The 21697-nt window shown below is 35.3% G+C and overlaps 1 protein-coding gene across 3 annotated transcripts in view; it reads right to left on the minus strand.

The window, feature by feature from the left end:
- LOC134801822 (heterogeneous nuclear ribonucleoprotein L) overlaps positions 1-21697 on the minus strand; it is a 722115-nt gene that overhangs the window by 38417 nt on the left and 662001 nt on the right. For all 3 annotated transcript variants that reach the window (XM_063774451.1, XM_063774453.1, XM_063774452.1), the window contains exon 6: positions 43-126. In XM_063774451.1, coding sequence (XP_063630521.1) covers positions 43-126 — 84 coding nt within the window. The remainder of the gene's footprint in view (positions 1-42; positions 127-21697) is intronic.

Consider the following 21697-nt stretch of genomic DNA (forward strand, 5'->3'; position numbering starts at 1 on the left):
GGATAAAGCAACAGTCACAATGAAATGGAACAGCTAACTCACTGTAAGGCTGTGGTCGTCCGCCGGTGTACTGTGGCGACTGGAGGAGCGGGGCGCTCCGCTGCACTGGCTGGACGTCTTCAGATACTGTGGATAGAGATTCCATCATCAATACACGATATAAAAGGTACAGATATACCTACTTAATAGTACAGATATACTAGGATAAACTTAAGTTAAAGAATGTCATGTTATATTGAACTTATATTTGTAACTTATACTAGTATCTAAAAATAGTCTAAATGCCTAAATAAGTAAAATAGCCTAAAACAGTATGTAAAGAGAGGAGCCTATTTCTGCCAACAAACTGTTATACAGTTTGGCGGAGGTTGTAAAGTCACCGGCAATAATATGTTACACAAAAAAGGCCGCAATAATATCTGACACGAGCTTATTTGTAGAGCGATAAGAGTGTGTCACATATTTTTGCGGCCTACAAAGAGTAACATATTATTGCAGGTGACTGTACCTATTATGTAAAAATATGCTGTTTCCGTGAATAAATGGTTTATTTATTTATTATTATTACTTTATAATATACGAGCCCCGATGCATATGTTTTCGTCTAGTCAAACCATTTTTTGAGGTTCTACAAAAATAATGTCTTAGTTTAAAAATCACTGCTTATCCTCTAGCCGCCCAGAGGCCTATAAAAAGGTCTACCGTTCCATTCTAATTTGAATCGTTATTTTTACAAATCAAAATTGCATTTATCTTGGCAAGTTTTGACGCGAGCTAGTAATGTAGTAAATAAAGGTAGTGGACCCCGCAGTAATTCCTCAGCCAGAAAAAACTTTACAGTATGATAAAGTATCAATAAATAATAAGTATTGTATAAATATCCAAAGAATAATAATAATAGAATTAAAGTAAATACCTAAAGTCTCAAATCGTTAATATCTTTTTACAGAAAAATGCTCCGTTCAAACTTTCTTCACCGGACATATTCATGTAACGTATTGCAACAATATATGAAATATCCAAAAAAATATCCCAGCAGAAATACCAATATTAATAAAATATAATTTTTTGGTGTGTCTTGAACCGGAAAATTGCTCAGTCTAATTTTTTCACTGGAATGCCAGCTTATTGCCGTTTTATACCTACAAAATGAAAATCCAAAAAAATTCCCATGTAACTATACTATTTTCAGAAATTGCCTTTTTACTCGCTGTGGAAAATTTCTCTATCCATTTTATTTATTGAATTAAGTTCACAGTTTTCTTTCCATTCATCTATAAAAACATCCAAAAAAATAACGAGCGTATTAAAAACGAAACATAACGGGAACAGTGTGTAGGGAGTGGAGTACAAGCGGGGTGCGTGAGCGGTACCGGCCGCCGCCCGCGCGCGCGCCGCGCCTCGCCCTATACTACCCGGCGGTGCACGGTGGCGGCTTGCTGCTTTTCTATACTAAAAAACGTAATTCAAGACCAAAAAAACTTACTACAATGTTGCCACTGCTGCAATAATTTTTTTGTAAAATATACTTGGTCAAGCAAATCTTGTCAGTAGAAAAAGGCGGCAAATTTAAAAAATGTAGCGAAGGATTATCGTCCCGCTAGAAGCACAAGGACGCTAATCTGCACTAAACTGCTAAAGGAAGACGGTACATTATTGCGTAACCGCGGGATGGATTTATCTTCGCTTCCAAAATTTCGGTGTCCTGGATGATATTTCTTTTGGATATTTTGGATTTCAGTGTATACGTGACTACTCAGTATATATTTAAAAAGAAATCAGGCTGAGAAATTTTCCACTCTCAGTTTTTAATAGTTCTAAAATACATAAATTTGGGTATGCATTTTTTTTGGATTTTCTTACCCTCTACGCTAAATTATATTCTAAGATCATATAAGAAGAAAAAATTGACAGAGCAATTTTCCGATGGAAATGAGAACAAAAAAAAGGAATTATCATAAAAAAATATTCTCATGTTTGACAAAAGTTTTTGATTTTTTTCTAGTATCACATGCTGATACAAATAACTTATTTGGTAAAATAATTTTGGACGGAGGAATTACTCGGTTCAATATATAAACAGATTTGTATTTTTACGTATAAAAACCTAACTTAGGAGTGTTTTTTTTTTTGGATATTTCATATGTTAGTTTCGGCTCATACTATACAATAACCAAGCAAAATTTCATCGACTGAGGAATTAATGCATGGGTCTCCATACAACATCTTGCTTCGTTTACTCCACTATAGAGGCTATACCAATGTAGTTAAATTTTATATGGTAATATTCTACAATAACTAAATCCAAATACAAGAAATACTGTTTGTACTGATACAAAAAAAAAATCGTATGTTACGTTATTTTTTATTTGACGGGTAGGAATATAACAGATGTGAAAAGGGCTATTACTAGGGAAAGCAACACGGCTCTGCCAATGTACTGACAATTTTGTTTAGAGCCCATGCATGCAGCAATTGCAGCAGTGCTGTAGGAGAGGACGATATGATTTGGACAACGTTTTTGAAAAGTACATTTTTTCAGCAATAAAACTGTCATGCAATTTTATTATACGATCAAAATAAACTAGATTAAACATTACTATTATGGTTCCCATTACTGGGTCATTTTATGTTCATGTGTAAAATTTATTAGAATAAACAAAATTGTCGTGTGGAACTAGACGAACTAATTTGCATCGGGGTTCGAAATTACGCCTTAATTGGAGTAAAAGAGAATGATACCCGCAATATGCAAATATCAGTTTTCGCGGTAGGCCCCCTAAGCAATTTATGGTTAGAAGTGAAAGTACTCGTATGCGTGATTGTGTGCAGATAATTTTGAATACCTCACCCGCTCAGCTATTTGTGAGTGTGAAAACAAGTGAAACTTTTTACTTCCCAAATTATAAAGTAGGTAGGGATTAAATAGGAATATTAAATTAGAACACAACCACAACCAGCCAGCGTAAAATAACGAACACCAACAGAATATTAATAACTAATTCACCACTAATATCGACCGAACCCTGTTTAAGCCACTATGGCACGAGGGAAATTCGCCCTAATCCTAAAAACAATAAACACCAATTTTGTATAAATACTAGTCTAGTTATAATCGGTTTAAAATACGACCACGATACAAATTTGGACCACGTATTGTTGAATTTTTAAAAGCGTTTGAATAATAAAAGTAGCAAGCGTATTATGGATGTCTTTATAGTTACACGGGATAAAAACGTATCTGTACTTTTTAGGGTTCCGTAACCAAAGGGTAAAAACGGGACCCTATAACTAAGACTCCGCTGTCCGTCCGTCTGTCTGTCACTAGGCTGTAACTCATGATCCGTGATAGCTAGACAGTTGAAATTTTCACAGATGATGTATTTATGTTGCCGCTATAACAACAAATAGTAAAAACAGAATATAATAAATATTTAAGTCGGGCTCCCATACAACAAACGTGATTTTATTGACGTTTTTTGCGTAATGGATGTAATAGTACGGAACCCTTCGTGCGCGAGTCCGACTCGCACTTGTTTCTTTTAGTTTGGCGCTTGTCAATGTACACTGTCACCTTGTCTAGGCCCCCTGGTCGTTGTGAAATCAGAATATTGCCCCAGACTTCTCGTTAGTTAAACATTAGGACGGAATTGTAGAAATTGTACTCGTCCCGAACAAAGCGAGGGCCACTTAAATTTCAACAAGTTATCGTGGGTCGGCAAACTTAGCCGGGTTCCGTGGTGATTTGCCGAAATTTGGGTCACTTTTGTGCAGTCACAAATGTCACAGTGGAGTTTTGTGGAAACAGATTGTAATAGGATTAAGTTGGAATGGTAACGGTTTGTTGGCATTTTAATTGAAAGTTTGAACTTTCTTAATTGTGGTAATAAGAAAGAAAAAAATAGCAGCGGCATAGTGAGATTCAGATGAAATTTGGCTTTGAAGTGCCACTCATTCTGGGTGGGACAAGTATGAAATCTAAACTTGTCCCGAAAAAATATTAGGATCTAATTTTGTTTGTACCATAAAAGGAATAATAACAAAATGAGATCAAATTGACGTGTTATGTAGGTCACACTAGAAGAGTTCCTTAAATGGGCTTCTGCTGTAAATTTAATAATTGAATAATTTGTCATGGTAATGCTGTATCATAAGCGCCATAAATATCTGAATACGTTCATCATCATATCCGCAATAAAACTAAATTTTCACTATCTTATTCTTAATCGTGGCGAAAACATTAAATTCAACTTTTTATTCTTCATTCAATTATTGCCTCCCTAAATATAAATTCACAAACGCATCAAAATTATCACCATAGAAAAATATCCCCAAATAAACTTTTCCATTAAATCCCAGTTTATTTCGAATAATATCAATATTACCATAATCACTGAATTGATAAACAAATTTAATATATTTCATAGACTCACCCTAACTCTCTTATATAAAAATTCAATGCAAACAACTACTTAATACCTTGAAGACAAAGTTCAAAATCAAGTAATAAATATTATGACAAGGGCGAATTACTATTGGATGAGAAATAGTACATTACTACAGAGGCCGGGACGAAAGGGGTTGTCGGCCGAAGACATATAGACGGCCGAGCGAAGCGAGGCCGGATAGGTCTGAGCGCGGGCAACCCCATTTCCCGCCGAGGTATGTATAGTGCTTTTCTCAAACATGCAATGAAATAAATAAAATAAAAAATCCACGATATCCAAGTTTTATTTATAGAAAAAACTAAAAGTAAACTACACCCAAAATATAACCAACACGTACCTATATCATTATCACGCGTATGTTTTACACGAGTCGTGTATTTTTACTACCCGTATATTTTCATGTATCTTTGATTTTTTCGCCTTGTATCCGTCTGACTGTCGTTTTCGTCATATAAGTTTACATAGTCTTTCATGTTCATATCATGTTTCACATACATCGTTGCTTTATGCATGGAGTAAATAAGTATAATTTCCACAGTGTTGGCGAATTTGTAGTTACATTCATTTAAAATATGCCACAAAACTGTTTCTAATAAACTGTAAGCCATTTTTCTTAGTTTCTCAAATAATAAAATTGCCATAAGCAACCATATACATACTTCGTCTTTGACTTGGCGGCAGAGGCAGCAAGTTATTAAAATCAATTCTGCTTACGCTGCCAATTCCAACACCTACGATTACAATTATTATTAATTTCATTATTTCGTCGGAACTCATATTAAAGTCAAAAAATCAACAACGCACCATAAATCCAATAAAACAGAATGAATATTTTTCAACTTTACCTCCATAACAATTTAAAAAATATAACTACGCGTGTTTGAGTAGACCTTTTTACCGCTAACGTTTAGATGAAATATTTCAAAATGTTTTTATTTGTGTAGTTAAATTTATAATTTAAAATTATAAAATTATAGAATGTATTATTTATTAAGTTCATGTTGATTTTATACAAATAAAACTGCAAATTATAGCAAACATTGTTTTTTGTTTTTTTTTTATATGCGTAGTGGCAGTGTCATTACGAACCAAATACTGCCTCTAGTTTTTTTTTATGGATGAATGCCACGATGCTGTGTCACAAATATCTGTGAAATGAAAATTAAAAAAGAGGACTTTGCCGGCCTAGGCCTGCAAGATGTGTATGAAATTCCATTAACGACCTTTTGTCCTAGCCGCACCTGAAACGTCATACTTCGCAGCCTATTATAAGGAACATAACATCAATATTTCATTGCATGTTTGAGAAAAATAATTTTACAATTCATCAGCCCCCAGATTGGAGTGATCAGTTCCAATCCAAGCAGATTACGTTTCTTTTGAACGATAATCTGTGAATATTTCAGTGAATACGTATGAACGGAACACCTTTTTCAACTGACTAAAGAAGGGAGGATAATGTTTTTCGATTTGCTTAGGGTATGTTTATTTGGTAAGTATGCTCTTTTATGCAAGCAACTTGCTTAATGTAATTAATCGGTTTCTTCTGTTTTCTCTCTCTTTGTTTACTTTATTAGCTTACTATTACTATTATTAGTACCTATTTAAGTTCAGCTTCATACGTTGCGTAATTGTTAAAGTCGGCAACGGTAATTTTTAATATTATTTTCACGACACTGCTCGGCAAGGATCTCTTTATTCTTTAATTAGTGTGCAAAGTTGCATTTTATAATCTAGAATAGAAAGTAGTTTGTTGCAAATTTCAGTGTTTCATAATTTTATTAGAACCTTAACTGCTACTGTTTTAGAGTTAGTAGGTTGCTCGCGGCAGTCCTATAAGAAAATTGTGTTTTATTCGTCAGCAATATTTGTTCACCTCTCATGCCTTGGAACCCTCTCACAGCTCAAGAGTCTATGTATTAATTTTATTTTTTGAATATTTCGCTTTCTCCCGAGCAATATTAGCACGAGGGGTAAACCACAAGTTTGCTCACTCGTTAAACAAATAACTTATACATGACAGAATATAGTTTCATTTCGCTACGTTTCAACTGGGTTTGGCACGGCAATCGCTATTTGGCTGATAACACATGAACATTGTGTTAATTTCTAATTAATTGTCTGTGCAATGTGCATAGAAGCTTATAAACAATAAACACTAAAGATTCGCTTGGAAGCCAAAATTGTTTCTATTGGCTACCAAAAAAGAAATTGTTCTCGAATACACTGTACGATATTTATTTATTTACACGCATTTCTTGTATAATTATTCGAAAAAGCGTTCTAACGAGTAACTATATTTCACAGGTATCTTCTCGGGGTTCTGTGGGTTAAAGTTAAAACAGATACTTAGATGGTACATTTTGACGTTCATTACATTGTAAAATGCCTAAATTTTAGAATAATGTTTTTCATGTTTGAATCCTCAAAATGGTCCCATTCTTATTTAAATTCAGATTTGATTGTATGAGATATAAATTAAATAATGGTATCTAAGAGGAATCTAAGGAATTCCCCGAATAATTTAAGGTCGTTATAACGACTAGGATTTGTTCAACAATATCTCATGTTTTTGCTTAACCAAGCAATCATGCAAGCACTCTTTTACTTACATCCGAAACCGGTCAATTAGTTTTGGGCAATAAATAATCATCTGTACCTAGTTGGTTACTAAGTTCCGTTACCAGAGTTTTCACGGAATAAAAGGAAATAGGTAGCGATTTTTAATTTTCTTGTATACAATTGTAAAGCTTATTTATTAGTGATAAGCTTACAATACAACCTAATAAACATAGTTGTTCTGGTTTTGCAGAATTCCTTATAGAACTCGGAAAAATGGCGTAAAAAAAACCGTCAAAAGTACGCTCCCTGTTCGTGTCGTTTTTACATGCTATTTATTTCTAATCATATTAAAAATGTATCAGCTTTGCACAATTCGATAGCTTGATTATTCATCTTTAATTTAACATATAGTTTACGTGGGTTTCTTTGATTAAACACATAGTCTACAGAGTGTTCCAAGCCTGCCTCCTGCACAATTGTCTAAATCTATACGTTTTCGTGCGAAACTGAAAATATACAATGTTTGGAGGGGAATATCTTAGGGTATAAACTAGTAAAAAAATAAACGGTCATCACAAAATTTACGGTAACTTAGAGGTCTCATTAAAATAAGCAATTGGATCTTCTGGCAAAGTTGCAAGATTGCATTAGACACACTTCTGTAAAGTACAATTTTCATAAATTGACCGCGTGTTTACGCCTTCACGTAATCTGGAGCTTTCCAAGGATTCCCATGAATTCTCCAACTGAATTTTATATTATTATATCATGTTTTGACAGTTACAAAATAAGCTATCAAACTGTGCCAATTTTTTTTAATTTTAAGCTTTATTTTATATTTAATGAGTTGGAAACGTTGTAACAGAACTTAGTAACCGACTAGGTATAGTTATAGTGTATCTATAACATCTACCAAGAATACCAAGCAACTTATTAATCACAGGAAAGTCAAGGTACCTACGTAATTATTTATGTTGTTTTCTTGGCGATATAACAATCTCAAATGACCTTAAAGTCAATTAGATACGGCAATGTTTTTATTTACCTACTCGTATCGAATGCGCGCTTTTTTTAATAAAGCCCGTGCCACACGGCGACCAACCAAGTTTCCGACCAACGTCATCCTGACTAGTCGGGTCGCAATGTAACTTGGTGGCAAATCGCTGTCTACACGGTTGGAATCCAACAAGGACATCTTGCCCGAAAGCATTGTTAATGATCGTGTAGAAATGGCCCAAATACGTCTCATGAGTCAATTTCGTGTTACACGAACAGTGTGATCTAAAACTGCGAAGAAGGTAGACGTTCGATCGAAATGCCTATTTGAGAATCACTCTTTGGAAATAGTAATTCGATTGAGGAAGAGGATACAAGAAAGGAAATGCGTCGTAAAACGATGTTACTAGTTGTGTTGTGGGTGTCAATCGCTGCCGCTTCGGATCCTGTTGACTGCACCATCTGTCTACGTGGAAAATGCCTGGCTAAATCACCTTTTTTCGACAACCGAATGCAACTCGAACGCGCGACGGCGATCATGGATTACCGGAACAACATTATGTACTATGATGATCATAGCCAACTAAGATCAATCAACTTGGAAGATAATACGAGTAAAGTTATCCCTACGATAGATACAGTTTCGAACAAAATAGCTATCGATGTGGTAACCGGTGATGTATACTATTATAAAGCTTTTTTTGGATATGAAAATAAAATCTACAAATATCAGCCAAAAACGAATGAAATCGAAATATTAACTGTACCGAGCACGGAAAACCAGAGACCTCCTAAAAAATTGTGGGTGTACAACGGAACATTGTATTCCACTAAAGAACAAAACAATACAACAGAATCAGAAACAGGGCTTAACGTCTTTGATGGAAAAACGTTAGTCAGAGTAAACGCACTTGAAACTTTTAAAGTGTTCGACATGGTCTTTGACGTGTCTTTGGGAAAAATATATATCAAGGCAGAAAGAGAAGTATACAGACTAATGCAAAACAAAGATGGAAGTGAATTAATAGAGATCGGCCAAAATATTTCTCTGGTATGGAATGAAATTAGTGGAAACGGCAATGGTGAACTATTCGTTTATAAGTCCTTCAATACATTTATATATCTGCTCGATCAATCTACAGACGAGCTAAAAATCTTAGGTGCTTACTCAGCACGTATTTTAGTGGATCAAGTAATGATAGATAAGCACGGCAATGTAATTTTAACAGAAAGAGATGCTGGAATGAACTATTATAAAGTGACTAATGATCGTTGTGTTTTTGGAGGCGGTGTTAACAGACCGTTTCAAATTAGTAAGGTCATCACAGAGAATTGAGAAACGTATCAATGTCTAGAATAAATGTTTTGCTAAATTTAAAAAATTAAGTTTTTTGACAACAGATCAGTTGTTTTATTTATTGTGAAGCAAGAAAACATGTAAGGTATTTTTACCCGATTGACGAGAAAGGGAAGGATGATGTTCGTCAGGTGTATGTCTTTTTTGTTGTATATTTCTTTGGCAGTTCTTACACAGCCCTTTCAGTTTAATATTAGAAAATGCCTAAAGATGTATTATGAATGTACGTCTATGTAGAAACTGTCTTATGGCATTAAGTTCACCTTTTGTACGATATTTTAAGCAATAAAACAATAAGTATATATTAGAAATGAATATTTAATAATCAGTTGGTTAGTTATAAAACCGAATGCTGTACTATATATATTATTTCAAGGCTCCAGTGTGTATAAAAACTATGAGAATTTAATGCTCCATCAAAAAAAAAACATTGCCGCGCCAAAAAGACACCTTAAAATTGGGTTAAAGGAAAATGCAAATTGTTACCATTAATTTATTATAAACATAGGTTCTGCTTAAACTTTAGTTATGTTAACATGATGATTAATCACATCGAAATCACACTTGTCATTAGATGCTTTAAAATATATGATTGATAACCAGTTATTTAAAATTATGTTGTTGTTCTTGTCTAACGATACTTTTCTATTTTTAACATCGATTATAGGTTCTACGTAAGCACCAATTTTATTCAGTTGATCATTAGACGGGTCCAGTTGGTATATAAGGTTTTGAATCGTATCAAAGACGTACAGTTCTCCATTGTTATCACCGCATATTGTTTCCCATAACAGAATCCATCCTTCATTTTGTACTATTTGTGACAATTCATAATTTCCATCTTTTACCTTTACTTTATAGAACTTCCCAATGGACTTGATGTACATGTTACCAATAGGATCAAATACGATGTCTACTACAGAAATATTTTCAAAAGCGGTTATGTTCTGTACCGTTGTTCCATCGAATATATTAAGTCCTGCTTTCACTCGCGCAGTGTCTTTTTCATCAAGTCTGGTAAAATATACAGTTTCGTTGTACACCCACAATTTGTAGGGCGGCTTCTGATTCTCTACTTTCGGAACGGTGAATGTCACAGTTTTATTTGTTGTAGGTTGATATTTGTAGATTGTATGCTCATTTTCAGCGCGTTTTCCATGATAATACACATCGCCAGTCACTGCGTCTATTCCGATGTTTCTTGTAACTACGTCTAACGTTGGAATAACTTCACTTGTGTTATCATCTAAGTTGATTTTTCTAAGAGTATTATTATCACCGTAGTACATGAGGTTGTCCTTAGGATACACAACCACCTGGCTGTGTACAACGTGATCGAGTTTCATGATGTCGTTATAGAAGGAGGCAGGAGCGAGGCAGATTCCTCGCATACAGACGGGGCAGTCTGCGGCATCCGAGGCTGCCGCAGCCACCATATAGATCACTACCAGTAGCATTATTAATATCCTCCAGGTTCCCGGTGACGTCATCTTTTTCAAACAAATTCAACTTTACCACTGTCCAAACTCTATTTATGTAAGGGGTCCATAAGACTTTACAACAATAAGTCACACTATAATTCTGATATTATTTAAGTATGACTAAAACAAGTAGTTCTCAAAGCTATTAAATCACACTGAGTATTTATATTGCTGATAAAAATACTTAAGAAAGAGACAAACTATCAAATTTCATACCTTAAGAAAGAGACAAACTATCACTTTGCATACCCCGTTTCACAAACGACAATCAAAACAGCACCGTATCTGTTTGAGTTAAAGGTCGTATGAGATAAACTCACTTTTAGAGGACACAGTAATATTAGTAACAAAACCATATTGCGTCATCCGATGTAGCAGGCAGATTCACTTTTTATATTGGTCAAGTTTTTAGTTTTCTTTTAAAGCCTTTTTTTTTTAATAAAACTACAGGTTTATCATGTTTTGTGTGTGTATATTACGACCATTTTTTCCATTTCACTTATTTTGAAAATGTTATGTTGATTTTACTCAGAATCACGAGCTTTTTCGATCCTTATTATATAGAAAAACAGTCCCAAGTTTTCTTTACATTCCGTTACAATTTTTCATAGACTGTGTATGCGATAACGGAAAGGACAGGACGAAAATAAAAGTGTATGGAAATTTTGGGAAACTTCGTTTACCTATCGAAAGAGATCTTCTCTTCTTCTTCATTGCGCTATCCCGGCATTTTGCCACGGCTCATGGGAGCCTGGGGTCCGCTTGACAACTAATCCCATGATTTGACGTAGGCACTAGTTTTTACGAAAGCGATTGCCATCTGACCTTCCAACCCCAGAGAGGAATACTAGGCCTTATTGGGATTAGTCCGGTTTCCTCACGATGTTTTCCTTCACCGAAAAGCCTACCTATCACCTATCGAAAGAGCTCATAAAGGAAAATAGGTAACAAAATATAATGCAAATAAAATAATTGTGTGCGCCACTTTCCGGAAAATGGCCAATCAACCAGTTCTCTAAATATCTGATAAGTATTATATTCCTGGAGGCAAGTATTCAGTTGTAGTAAATCTTTTAATCCTATTAGGCTTGGAGCCTCAGAGGCTTTGATGAGATCGTGACAAGAAACCGTTACAAGCATTATGAACCCTATCACTATTATTATCGTAGGATGTATTATCAATACTGATAACGTAGTAAATAAGTAATTTTGACGTGATAACGTGTTATAAATCGATGAACACCGGTAGCATGCACGAAAAAGTGTCACGTTGTAGAAAGATCTCCATGGTAACGTTGTGGACAGATCTCCATGGTAACGTTACGTAATGTTTTCCTATAACGTTATCACGCAAAATTATCGACCGTAAACCGACTTTACAGACAACCATTTTTTTTAAAGTACAGTATCATCCAAAATGAATATCGATGTTTGTTATTAGGTAGCGCAAAAAAGACAGAACGGGGTTGATTGGTAAATACCTATACCCGTACCATGAGTCACTGACAGTGTTAAAACTGACATAAACACACACACACGAGCTACACACGAGCTTATTCCACCGTCCCCATTCTACCATCGGACTTTTAGACGCACGGCCGGTTTCCATCCTTACTTGGTAGATATTCCACCAATTCGCACGAAGCGCTTTGCTTCTACTTTCCTTATGCGCACTGCCAAGGAATGGAATTCCTTGCCGGCGTCTATATTTCCGTGTTCTTATAACCCGGCAACCTTCAAATCAAGAGTGAACAGGCACCTTCTGCGCGAGCTCGCTCCATCGTAGGCCGCGTCTACGCCTCGGCTAGTCTGTGGCCATGAGTAAGCCCTTTCATAAAAAAATAAAAAGGCTAACGTCTACGTAATTTACTTTCTTAGATCTCGCTCGCACTAATATGCGAGTACGAGCGAGATGCATAGCGTTTATGTCAGTGCCAAAGTGGTGGTAGCTAAACTAAATGTGGTTTTACCAAGACTGACACAAGTGATTTAGGGAAACCAGAGAAATCGCTATTATTAAACTGTAAAATATACAAATTAAACCCGAACCAGCTATTTATTATACGAGTATGTTATAGTAATATTAAAAGTGACGTTGGAAAAGTTGTACGTTCAGATATAACTTAAATATCATGCGTCTTAAGATGGAGGTATACTACGTACTCGTCCATACAATAAAAAAATTCCACTTCTAAATGTTTTCCATTCTCCATGATATTTTAGTACGTTATTGACTTAATGAAAAACTAGGTTTATAGGTTTTCCTTTTTTCAAAATTTTCTAAACAAAATTTTTTTTTATATAGCGAAACCTATAAACCTAGAATAAGTTATGCTGAAGCGATCGACATCGAAATCAAAGTGATTTGTTGAGATTTAGTTAGTGGAAACCGATTTTTCCCGAAATGGAATTTCATAGAAAAAGTACCGTTATTTCATTAGGATCGCAAAGCTATTCTTACCTCTTAAAAGATCAGACCACAATGGAAGGGAGGGATAAGATGTAATGGATGTATGGTGGATGTGATGTGTGTGAATGGGAGGATGTATAGTATAGTCTGTAACTTTAGGTATTTAAATAAAAGTAATCAAACGATTTGTACATTTTCGGGAAGTTCTTACATTTATTGGTTAACCAACCAAATACAAAACCGCCTGGATCTGTCACTGAACGGCCTGACTTTAACCTACATTATTTTGATCATGCAATGTTTTCATCTACCCTCAGCTGGCTTAAGGAGCCTTTTGAGGGTAGATTTTGTTTTCTTTTATTTAAATACCTAAAGATACAGAGTATAGTTTCTCGTACAACTTTTCCAAATACGACCTTAAATGACATATTATATTGGTGAGAGTAAAGTGGCTTCAAAATTTGTTAAAAACTACGTGTATCATTTTTATTTACGAAAAATTAATCTTAAACTCCTGCCAATTTACTCAGCCAATTCAAACACCGATCCTCAAATTGCCAAGTTATTTTTAGGACATTCAACATATAAAATACAAAAAAGTCTGCTAACGTTCCGATAATCTGTTAAATTTACGTTGTCCTAAAAATACGGCATTGACCGTTTTCCAAAAAATAAAACCTGATTCTTACAAATCTGGACTTTCTTGGGCACATTCTAATCAGAATTGTTAGCATCTTCATCACCACCACCATTAAAAAAGCTGTTCCCATGATGCTAAAAAAATGTCCCAAAATATTCTTTCAAAATTTTGGACACTAAAACGTGACGTATCACGTTTTAGTGTCCAAAATTTTACTTATTTGTGCGTGACGTAGTGGAAACTAAAAGTTCCATACAAATTTTTGGGACATTTTTTTAGCATCAGGATTGAATATGCTAGTGATTCTGGGTTGAAAGAACCCAAAAAGATCAGAGGGGCCTACCGCGAACCACGATCGACGTGTTGCCTCTCCGTCGCACTTGTAAATTCGTACGTCAGTGTAACAGGGAGGCAACACGTCGAACGTGGTTCGCGGTAGGCTCTCAGTATCTGTGAGAAGCAGGTTTTCAATATTTTGGAAAACGCTCCATTGGGTCTTAAGGGGCCCACTGATTAACAGTCCGCCGGACGATATCGGCCTATCAGTTAGAACAAAATTTTGACAGTTCCGAACAACTGACAGGCCGATACCGTCCAGCGGACTGTTAATCAGTGGGCCCCTTTAAGAGGTAACACGACTTTCACATGAAACTCACCAAAACCTGGTGTCCCTTTCTGGAGTTGATGTCCCGCCCTGCACATATAAAAAGACGAACACACTCTTTAATTCTTTCTCTTTCTTGCAATAGCGACACATGCTTTAAAAAAGCTACATATATATAACAATCAAAATATATCCAATTTCGTTCATATACAGTGTGTTTTCTGTCTTGTGTCACTGCTATTGTTTGTATTGTTTCTGTGCTTTTTGCAGCTCGCTCGTCTTCTTACTGTATTTAAACACCATTTATAAGAGTGTGTTTGTCTTTTGGTTTATATGTGCATGGAGGATTACAAATATTTATATAATTATCTGTAGTTATAGTAATAAGAAAGGGCTTCAGCTAAAAAGTGGCCCCATTGCGGTCGCGGCACGGAATTTGTGTAGTGAAACTGTAAACATGACAACATGGCAAATTGTGAGGCTTAAGGTATGATTCCAATGTAGACCGTAGCCAGCAGTAGCAAGCGCGTTGCGGTCGACGCTGGAATCATATGAGAATAGATACATGATATAGTTTAACATGTTTCATAATTATTTAACTACGTTTGCAAACTCACACGTCACCGCTTTTAAATGCTGAAGCTTATACTTGGATTTTTCTTTTATTCAATCCAAAATGACGTCAAGTTGACATGAATAGTCAAATTCAGCCATGTGTCAAATTGTGTAGCAAAAAATCCAACTACAAAAGATTCACCACGGCAGTTTCCCTGATTGTAAATCGGTACTTTAAGTTTGGGGAACTCGGTGGTCAACCTTTCCCTTCTTCGTGTACATCTGATGCATGTCAATGGTTGTGGAGTACTACATATGAACTACTTCATCGACCGATATATCTACCACAAAACTTTATGTACGTCCACAAAAACTGTTAATAAATACAATTTACTGACGTAACATATGGGCTTTCCATTTTAAATATATGTGAAAAACATAGATATTTCGGTCGATAAATGATGTTTCTAAGGTTAAAAATATATAGGGTGTTATCACTTATGAACACTAAATATATAAGTTGAAATTATCATAAGTTAGTTATTGTTTGATAACCAGCAAAAAAAATACAGAAACTGAAAAGTAAATAATAACTACTATTACGTAATGTACAAATAAAATTACTGACGGCCCGATTCGAACTTTAAGATACGATTAATAGATCTAGAAACGATATGGATTAGATAGACAAATGTGACGTTTTTTCATACAAAAACGTCACTTTTAACACTGACACATCTAATCCATATCGTTTCTAAATCTATTAATTGACGTATCTTAAAGTTCGAATCGGGAAGATGATGTACATACAACACGTTATAGTAAATTAGGAATGGCATGTAAATGTCAAAATATTTGAGTAGAATATGTACCTAATAGATTTTCTGTGATATAGTCAGGTTTAACAATACTAAATTAAGACGAAACAGGAGCTGAGTTTTAAATATTTTAGGTAAATATACCCGTCTCGCTAACGGAAGCGGCACCTAAAAGTAGTGCGATAAGGACAAGGCGAAAAATCCTGCGTAAAAATCTCAAAAATCGAGGTTTCGTACTCCTCTGTTTCCTCCTCCAAAACTTAACCAATCGTAACCAAATTTGGAAATCTAAATGATTATGAAATTATCTGTGTCGGACCGTTTTGCTTTTTTGGCTAATTGATATCAGTTTTGAATGCCACGCCTCTCATTGCGGCATAGTCAATTAGGCCATTTTGGCCATTTTTGAAGGGCTCTAGCGCCTTAAAAAACAAAAATATCAAAAAAAAGCAAAACGGTCCGACACAGATATTGACAATATTAATCTGTGTTGAAAAAATCATTGCTCTAGCTTCAAAAACCACGGAGGAAAACGAGGAGTACGTTTGTATGGAGAAATGACCACTCCCGTTGGCTCTTAAAAAGTAATATGTTAGCAACAAATTGTTAACCTTTTACAGATTTGTTTGACAAAATATTAAGGAAGACTTACTGGCATGAGCATTAATATTTAGGTAGAGTTAGACCAAGAAAAGTCTGCAGTGATTTTGATACGCAGTGCAAGTGTCATTTATACGTCATAATTTTATAGAAGTTTGACGTTCAAAATAACACTTGCACTGCGTGTGCTATCGAAGTCGCAGCAGACTTTTCTTGGTCTAACTCTATGTCCGAAGTCAACCGCCTCGTCAATTTACTTTATTTACAGACCCCGTTTTTATATTTTCCAATCAATATTGATCCCAACATCTCCACCAAAAATAACTATCTCACAGAAAACCTCATAAACTACCACAGGCAAAGAGTTACAGGGTCGATAAATTGCGATATGGAAACCGGCTTGTATGTAGGTCCGAACCGCTTTCTATTTTGTTTCCGACAAAGCGGTTCGGGTTCCGTAAAGGGGTCCATAGTTATAGGTACAATTACAATTGTGTAAAGCATACATTATGTTGATTTAGCTCCCGCTCCCACACCTGTGTATGTGGTATGAATGAGATACTCTTATGAGGGTTTTAAAATAAAAGTGAATCATTTACTTTTTGTCTAAAAACTAAAAAAAATGGGTTATTTCATCTCAGAATCACGAAGACTATTGATTGAAATAAAGAAAAAAAGTGCCCCACTTAATCATACAGATTTTGGGTGTCAGTTTTGTGACGGTCCATACAAAATGTAAGTGAAAATGCGTCAAAAAACAAAACTGAAGATTTCACTTTGAAGCAGGTACGATCACGTACCGGTTAATATTCATCGCCACAAACTACCGGCGATACATCATGACGTATATTCACGTCAAGGATCGGACGTGGGCACGTTCACGTCGGTTATAACCGGACCTGCGAACACGTGGCGTCATCGATTGACTACCTACGATGACAGATGGAGCTACGTGGGGTCTTGTCACAGATCTAGAATGACATACGCTGAAAGCAGTGGGGAGACACTCCTTTCGGACATTCTCGGCTCCGTTTGGCTCAGCATTGCTCCGAGCAATTATTAGGGCTGATTTAGATTTTGCGGACTGTTGGTTACGTCCAATTCCACCGACCGATCAAAAACCGCAATGTAATAAAACTCGCGAGTTCTCGCATCGTCTAAATGAGCCCTGGGTTGACACAACTTGAAGTCCCTTTGCGTGCACGATCACAGATAAGATAATGACTTGAATTTTGACAATCCTAAACAGCCGATAGGGATAGAGCCATACATTAGAAAAGGACAGCATGATTCGTCCCAGATTCGCTGTCTAGCTTCGCTTTTGTAGCAAGTGTCCTTTCTATACGGTAGTACTGTTATTTATTCTGTGCTTAAAGATAATTCAATTTAGGTATCCAAAAGAGAAGCCACCATTTAGATTTTAATTGTTTTATTATTTTTAATGTAATTTAATTTTAATTTAATTTATTGATTTTACAATTTATGTACTCAACTAACATATTTTAAGCACCGTGTATACTAACAGAATATGGGTCGACAGACCTGAAATAAAGATTTTCAATTTCAATTTCAATTTACGAGTGTATCGGCCCGATTCGAACAATGCTTATAAAAAGTCACAGCGTGCGACACCGATCTGTCAGTGTCAAAAGTGACGGTTCTCGGTTGAGAAATGAATGAATGGAAATGAACCGACTTTAAAAAACCATGCGCAAGTAAAAGCTAAACCTTTTCCTTGTTGGAAAAATAAAGTTAAGTATTCTCAAATAGTTTGTACATATTGCGCCGGATTAAATATTTCCTTTATTTTTCAGCAAAACATCGAATTGATTTACACCGAACCGAATCAACACGAAAATCCCAAAATAGCCATTCATCACTGGTCCACAACACATAATCTCCCCGGTCTCCTCTGGGTAAACTTAAACTATCGCCCGGCGGTATGCGTGGACGATTGATATCTCTCAATGGCATTCTGTACAAATTGCGTACCAGTATTAAAATTTTGGGTACATACGACCAATTTCCATTTTATACCTTAGATGTATTCTTACTGTTATTTTTTTAGCAGAGACGTTAGCTTAGAGATTAACAGGTTGCGGATAGTTTCCAAAAACTTAAGTTTCTAGTAAATTTCTCGTAAATTTCAAAAAAATATAAATTTTTGAATTGGCATGTTTTATTTCCCATAAAAAAAGTATGAGGAGTTATCGATTATAATTATTCCATTTGGAAATTTAGCAATTTCGGATATAAGTACGATGTGCACATGTACAAAGAAATAAAAACGTGACGATTCAGAACGCCTTTTCCGGATTTTTGTGTAAGATAAGAGATTTTGTGTACAACAAAAAAATATTGTAAATTCTATTCTCAAGTAATTTATTCTTGTTGAAGAATATGCTTAGGTAGTATTAGGCCTTCAGAACCATGTATGTACCTACCTACATCCTGTACAACCAGGCAGGCATGTACACAATACCCACCCTATTATTACGAAATCGCTTCCCCGATCTGTCTCCTCGCTCACATTACTTCAACCCGATACGAGCAATCGCGTTTTTCTCATCAATAACGTCACTGTCATTCATCTGGCCGATCAAATAAAATGAAGAAACCCGACCGCGGGCGACAATCTACGAATACCTAAAAACGTCATATGTACGCTTACTTTCAAAGGCGCTTAATCCTCTTTTGATATTCCGTAGCTCAATCTGCGATCAGGCCGCGACAAATTTTTCGGATTCGTCAGTATAGGTTTACACTCCATTCGAAAACAGCCTAAGCGACGCGGAGTCATAATGCGATTATGATCTATTTCGTTTATAGATTGGTATTAAAAAGGGGTGATTATGGCGTATATTTGTGTGGTTTTTAGGCCGTTTTGGCGTTGATGGTTTTACAATTGACTGAAGTCCTTGTAGGGATTATTGGATGGAGTAAAAATGGGTTTTAGCTATGGTTGTTAGCATCTTGTATTAGAAGCTATGAGATAAAGAGGGGAACGAGTTTTTGTGGAATAATATTCGAAAGTCGGATTTGTTTTGTCAACTTGTTGTCGTAATAAATGTCATCGTTTTTGTTTTCATAAAAACATTTTAATAAATATTAATAATCGACCACGGGCTAGTAGGAACATCTTTTTGAAAGACGCCCGTGTGAGATACGTAGTATAAAAATAAAGATCACACTTAATTGGTTCACTTTTGCTAAGGTAATACGTATATCGAAATAATAAGTTAGACCTGCTGGTCAATAACACAACTACCCTCGGTGTATATTTCTTGACCATAACTGTCAGAACGTAAGTAATGTAAATAAAGTATTTTATAATAATAATCCATGATATTAAATTTGTTTTGGTTTGCGTTAGTTATTCTATAATAAATTAAATTAAATGTAGCAAATACATTTGTTAAATTTAATTATTATGATAACCGGATGTGCAGGAAACACCTTACTTGTTATTCCCACCAAGAAGTAGTGGAAGGGGTAAAGTCTAATCTAATATAAGCGGGTGTCTGACAGTTGTGGGTCACTTCTCAGTTCGAGAGCTACGACGACGAACGAAGTTAAGTGTCAATTTTATTTTGATATTATGACTTGTTATAAATATCTGTATGTTTTCTTTGTGTTATAGTCTGATGGTATGTACGTTACAATCTTTAATGTGAATATAACCATTTGATGAGTTTTTAATAGTTGCTATGTAACGTATATTCCAACTGATTACGGTATAATACATCATGTGGCTTATTGCTCGATCTTTATTACTATTTTAAATTATGCCAAGTGTGTACGTTAAGGTAGCCAGTACTAACTATAAGCCACCAATATTTATTACGTATAAAATAATATTTTATAATATATAAAGCCGATTAATTGTTCCGTAAATCTACAATATACTTTTACTTACAATCTGCTTATATAAATGTATTACTTAAATAATGTTTACCATTTTTCATATTCTAAACCTTGTAGTTGTCCCTATAATAAATACATTACTCTGAGCAATAACTAACTGGTCTTAATTGAATACTGCCTTACATCCTTATTTCCTATTTTATCAATGATAATACTAAAGTAAATCTGACACCCGGATATGATGATCTTATTTATCTATTTGTATAAAGGGAAACATATTTTTATGACGTGGATAATGCCATCCACAATTAGAAAGAAGATGCCCCATGAAAGTTCAAATTTTTCCCATACCTTACCCAATCTGTTACAGACGCTAGTATAAAAAGAGCTCCAATATTTCATAAGACACTTTTGCTTAAGTTTGTCCGTGTAACAAAATGGATGCCAACTTCGTAACTTCATACCGTATGTCATAGTGCACTCGAAACCAGGTCGAGACACGGCACCGTGCCGGACGTCCGGCGTGCCGGCAGTGACCGGATGCCGGAGCCGGATATAAACACGGCTGGGTAAGACTGTATGGACGTCTGTTTATTCCTGTGCCTGATTAAGTAGTCAATTGGATCAAACTGGAGGAGACTTAATTTCAATTTAAGATGGTTCGCTTTCCATACAAGAAACAATTGCGTTATATTAAGTAATTACACACTATTACTACATAAATATGTGCACAACTATCTACTTTATGATGTTTATTTGCGCTAAATTGATAGTGAAACTTTGTTTCATACAGAAATCACGCAAAAAAACGTTTTATTTTTTATCAATGCAATACCAAAATTACGTTTTTTGCATGGAAAGCGAACCACTTTAATGTACAAAAAAATTACTAATCAACAATTAACTGTTGGACGAATCAGTCGGTTGGTGAAATTTTAAAACATGCAGGTAAAGACTGACGATGAGCTCGTGTCTAGAACTAGAATATAATAAACGTTCGCAAAGTTGTATAAAGTCATAATACAATACATTATTCCAAATTAACTCTGTCACAAAACGATTCAACACTAATTGCATTATTCAACACTGAATTGCAGTTAATTTACACAATCGTATAATGTCCCGTCATCTAATATGACATAACTCAGTAAGCCGGACACGGATTGATTTGATTACCATTGTGGATTTACACTTCAACGCTTATGCTTATACCGTATATAGAATAAAAAGGATAAAAAAGAAATATCATTTATGAGTCCTAATTTTGGTAACATAATCCTATTAGAAAATTAAATATTCCTCACAAATACTCAATGTCCGGAAACTACCGACTGCGCCAAATAACTTGACGACCGGTCTGTC

The sequence above is a fragment of the Cydia splendana genome, chromosome 23 (genome assembly GCF_910591565.1).
Source record: "Cydia splendana chromosome 23, ilCydSple1.2, whole genome shotgun sequence".
Taxonomy (NCBI): Eukaryota; Metazoa; Arthropoda; class Insecta; order Lepidoptera; family Tortricidae; genus Cydia; species Cydia splendana.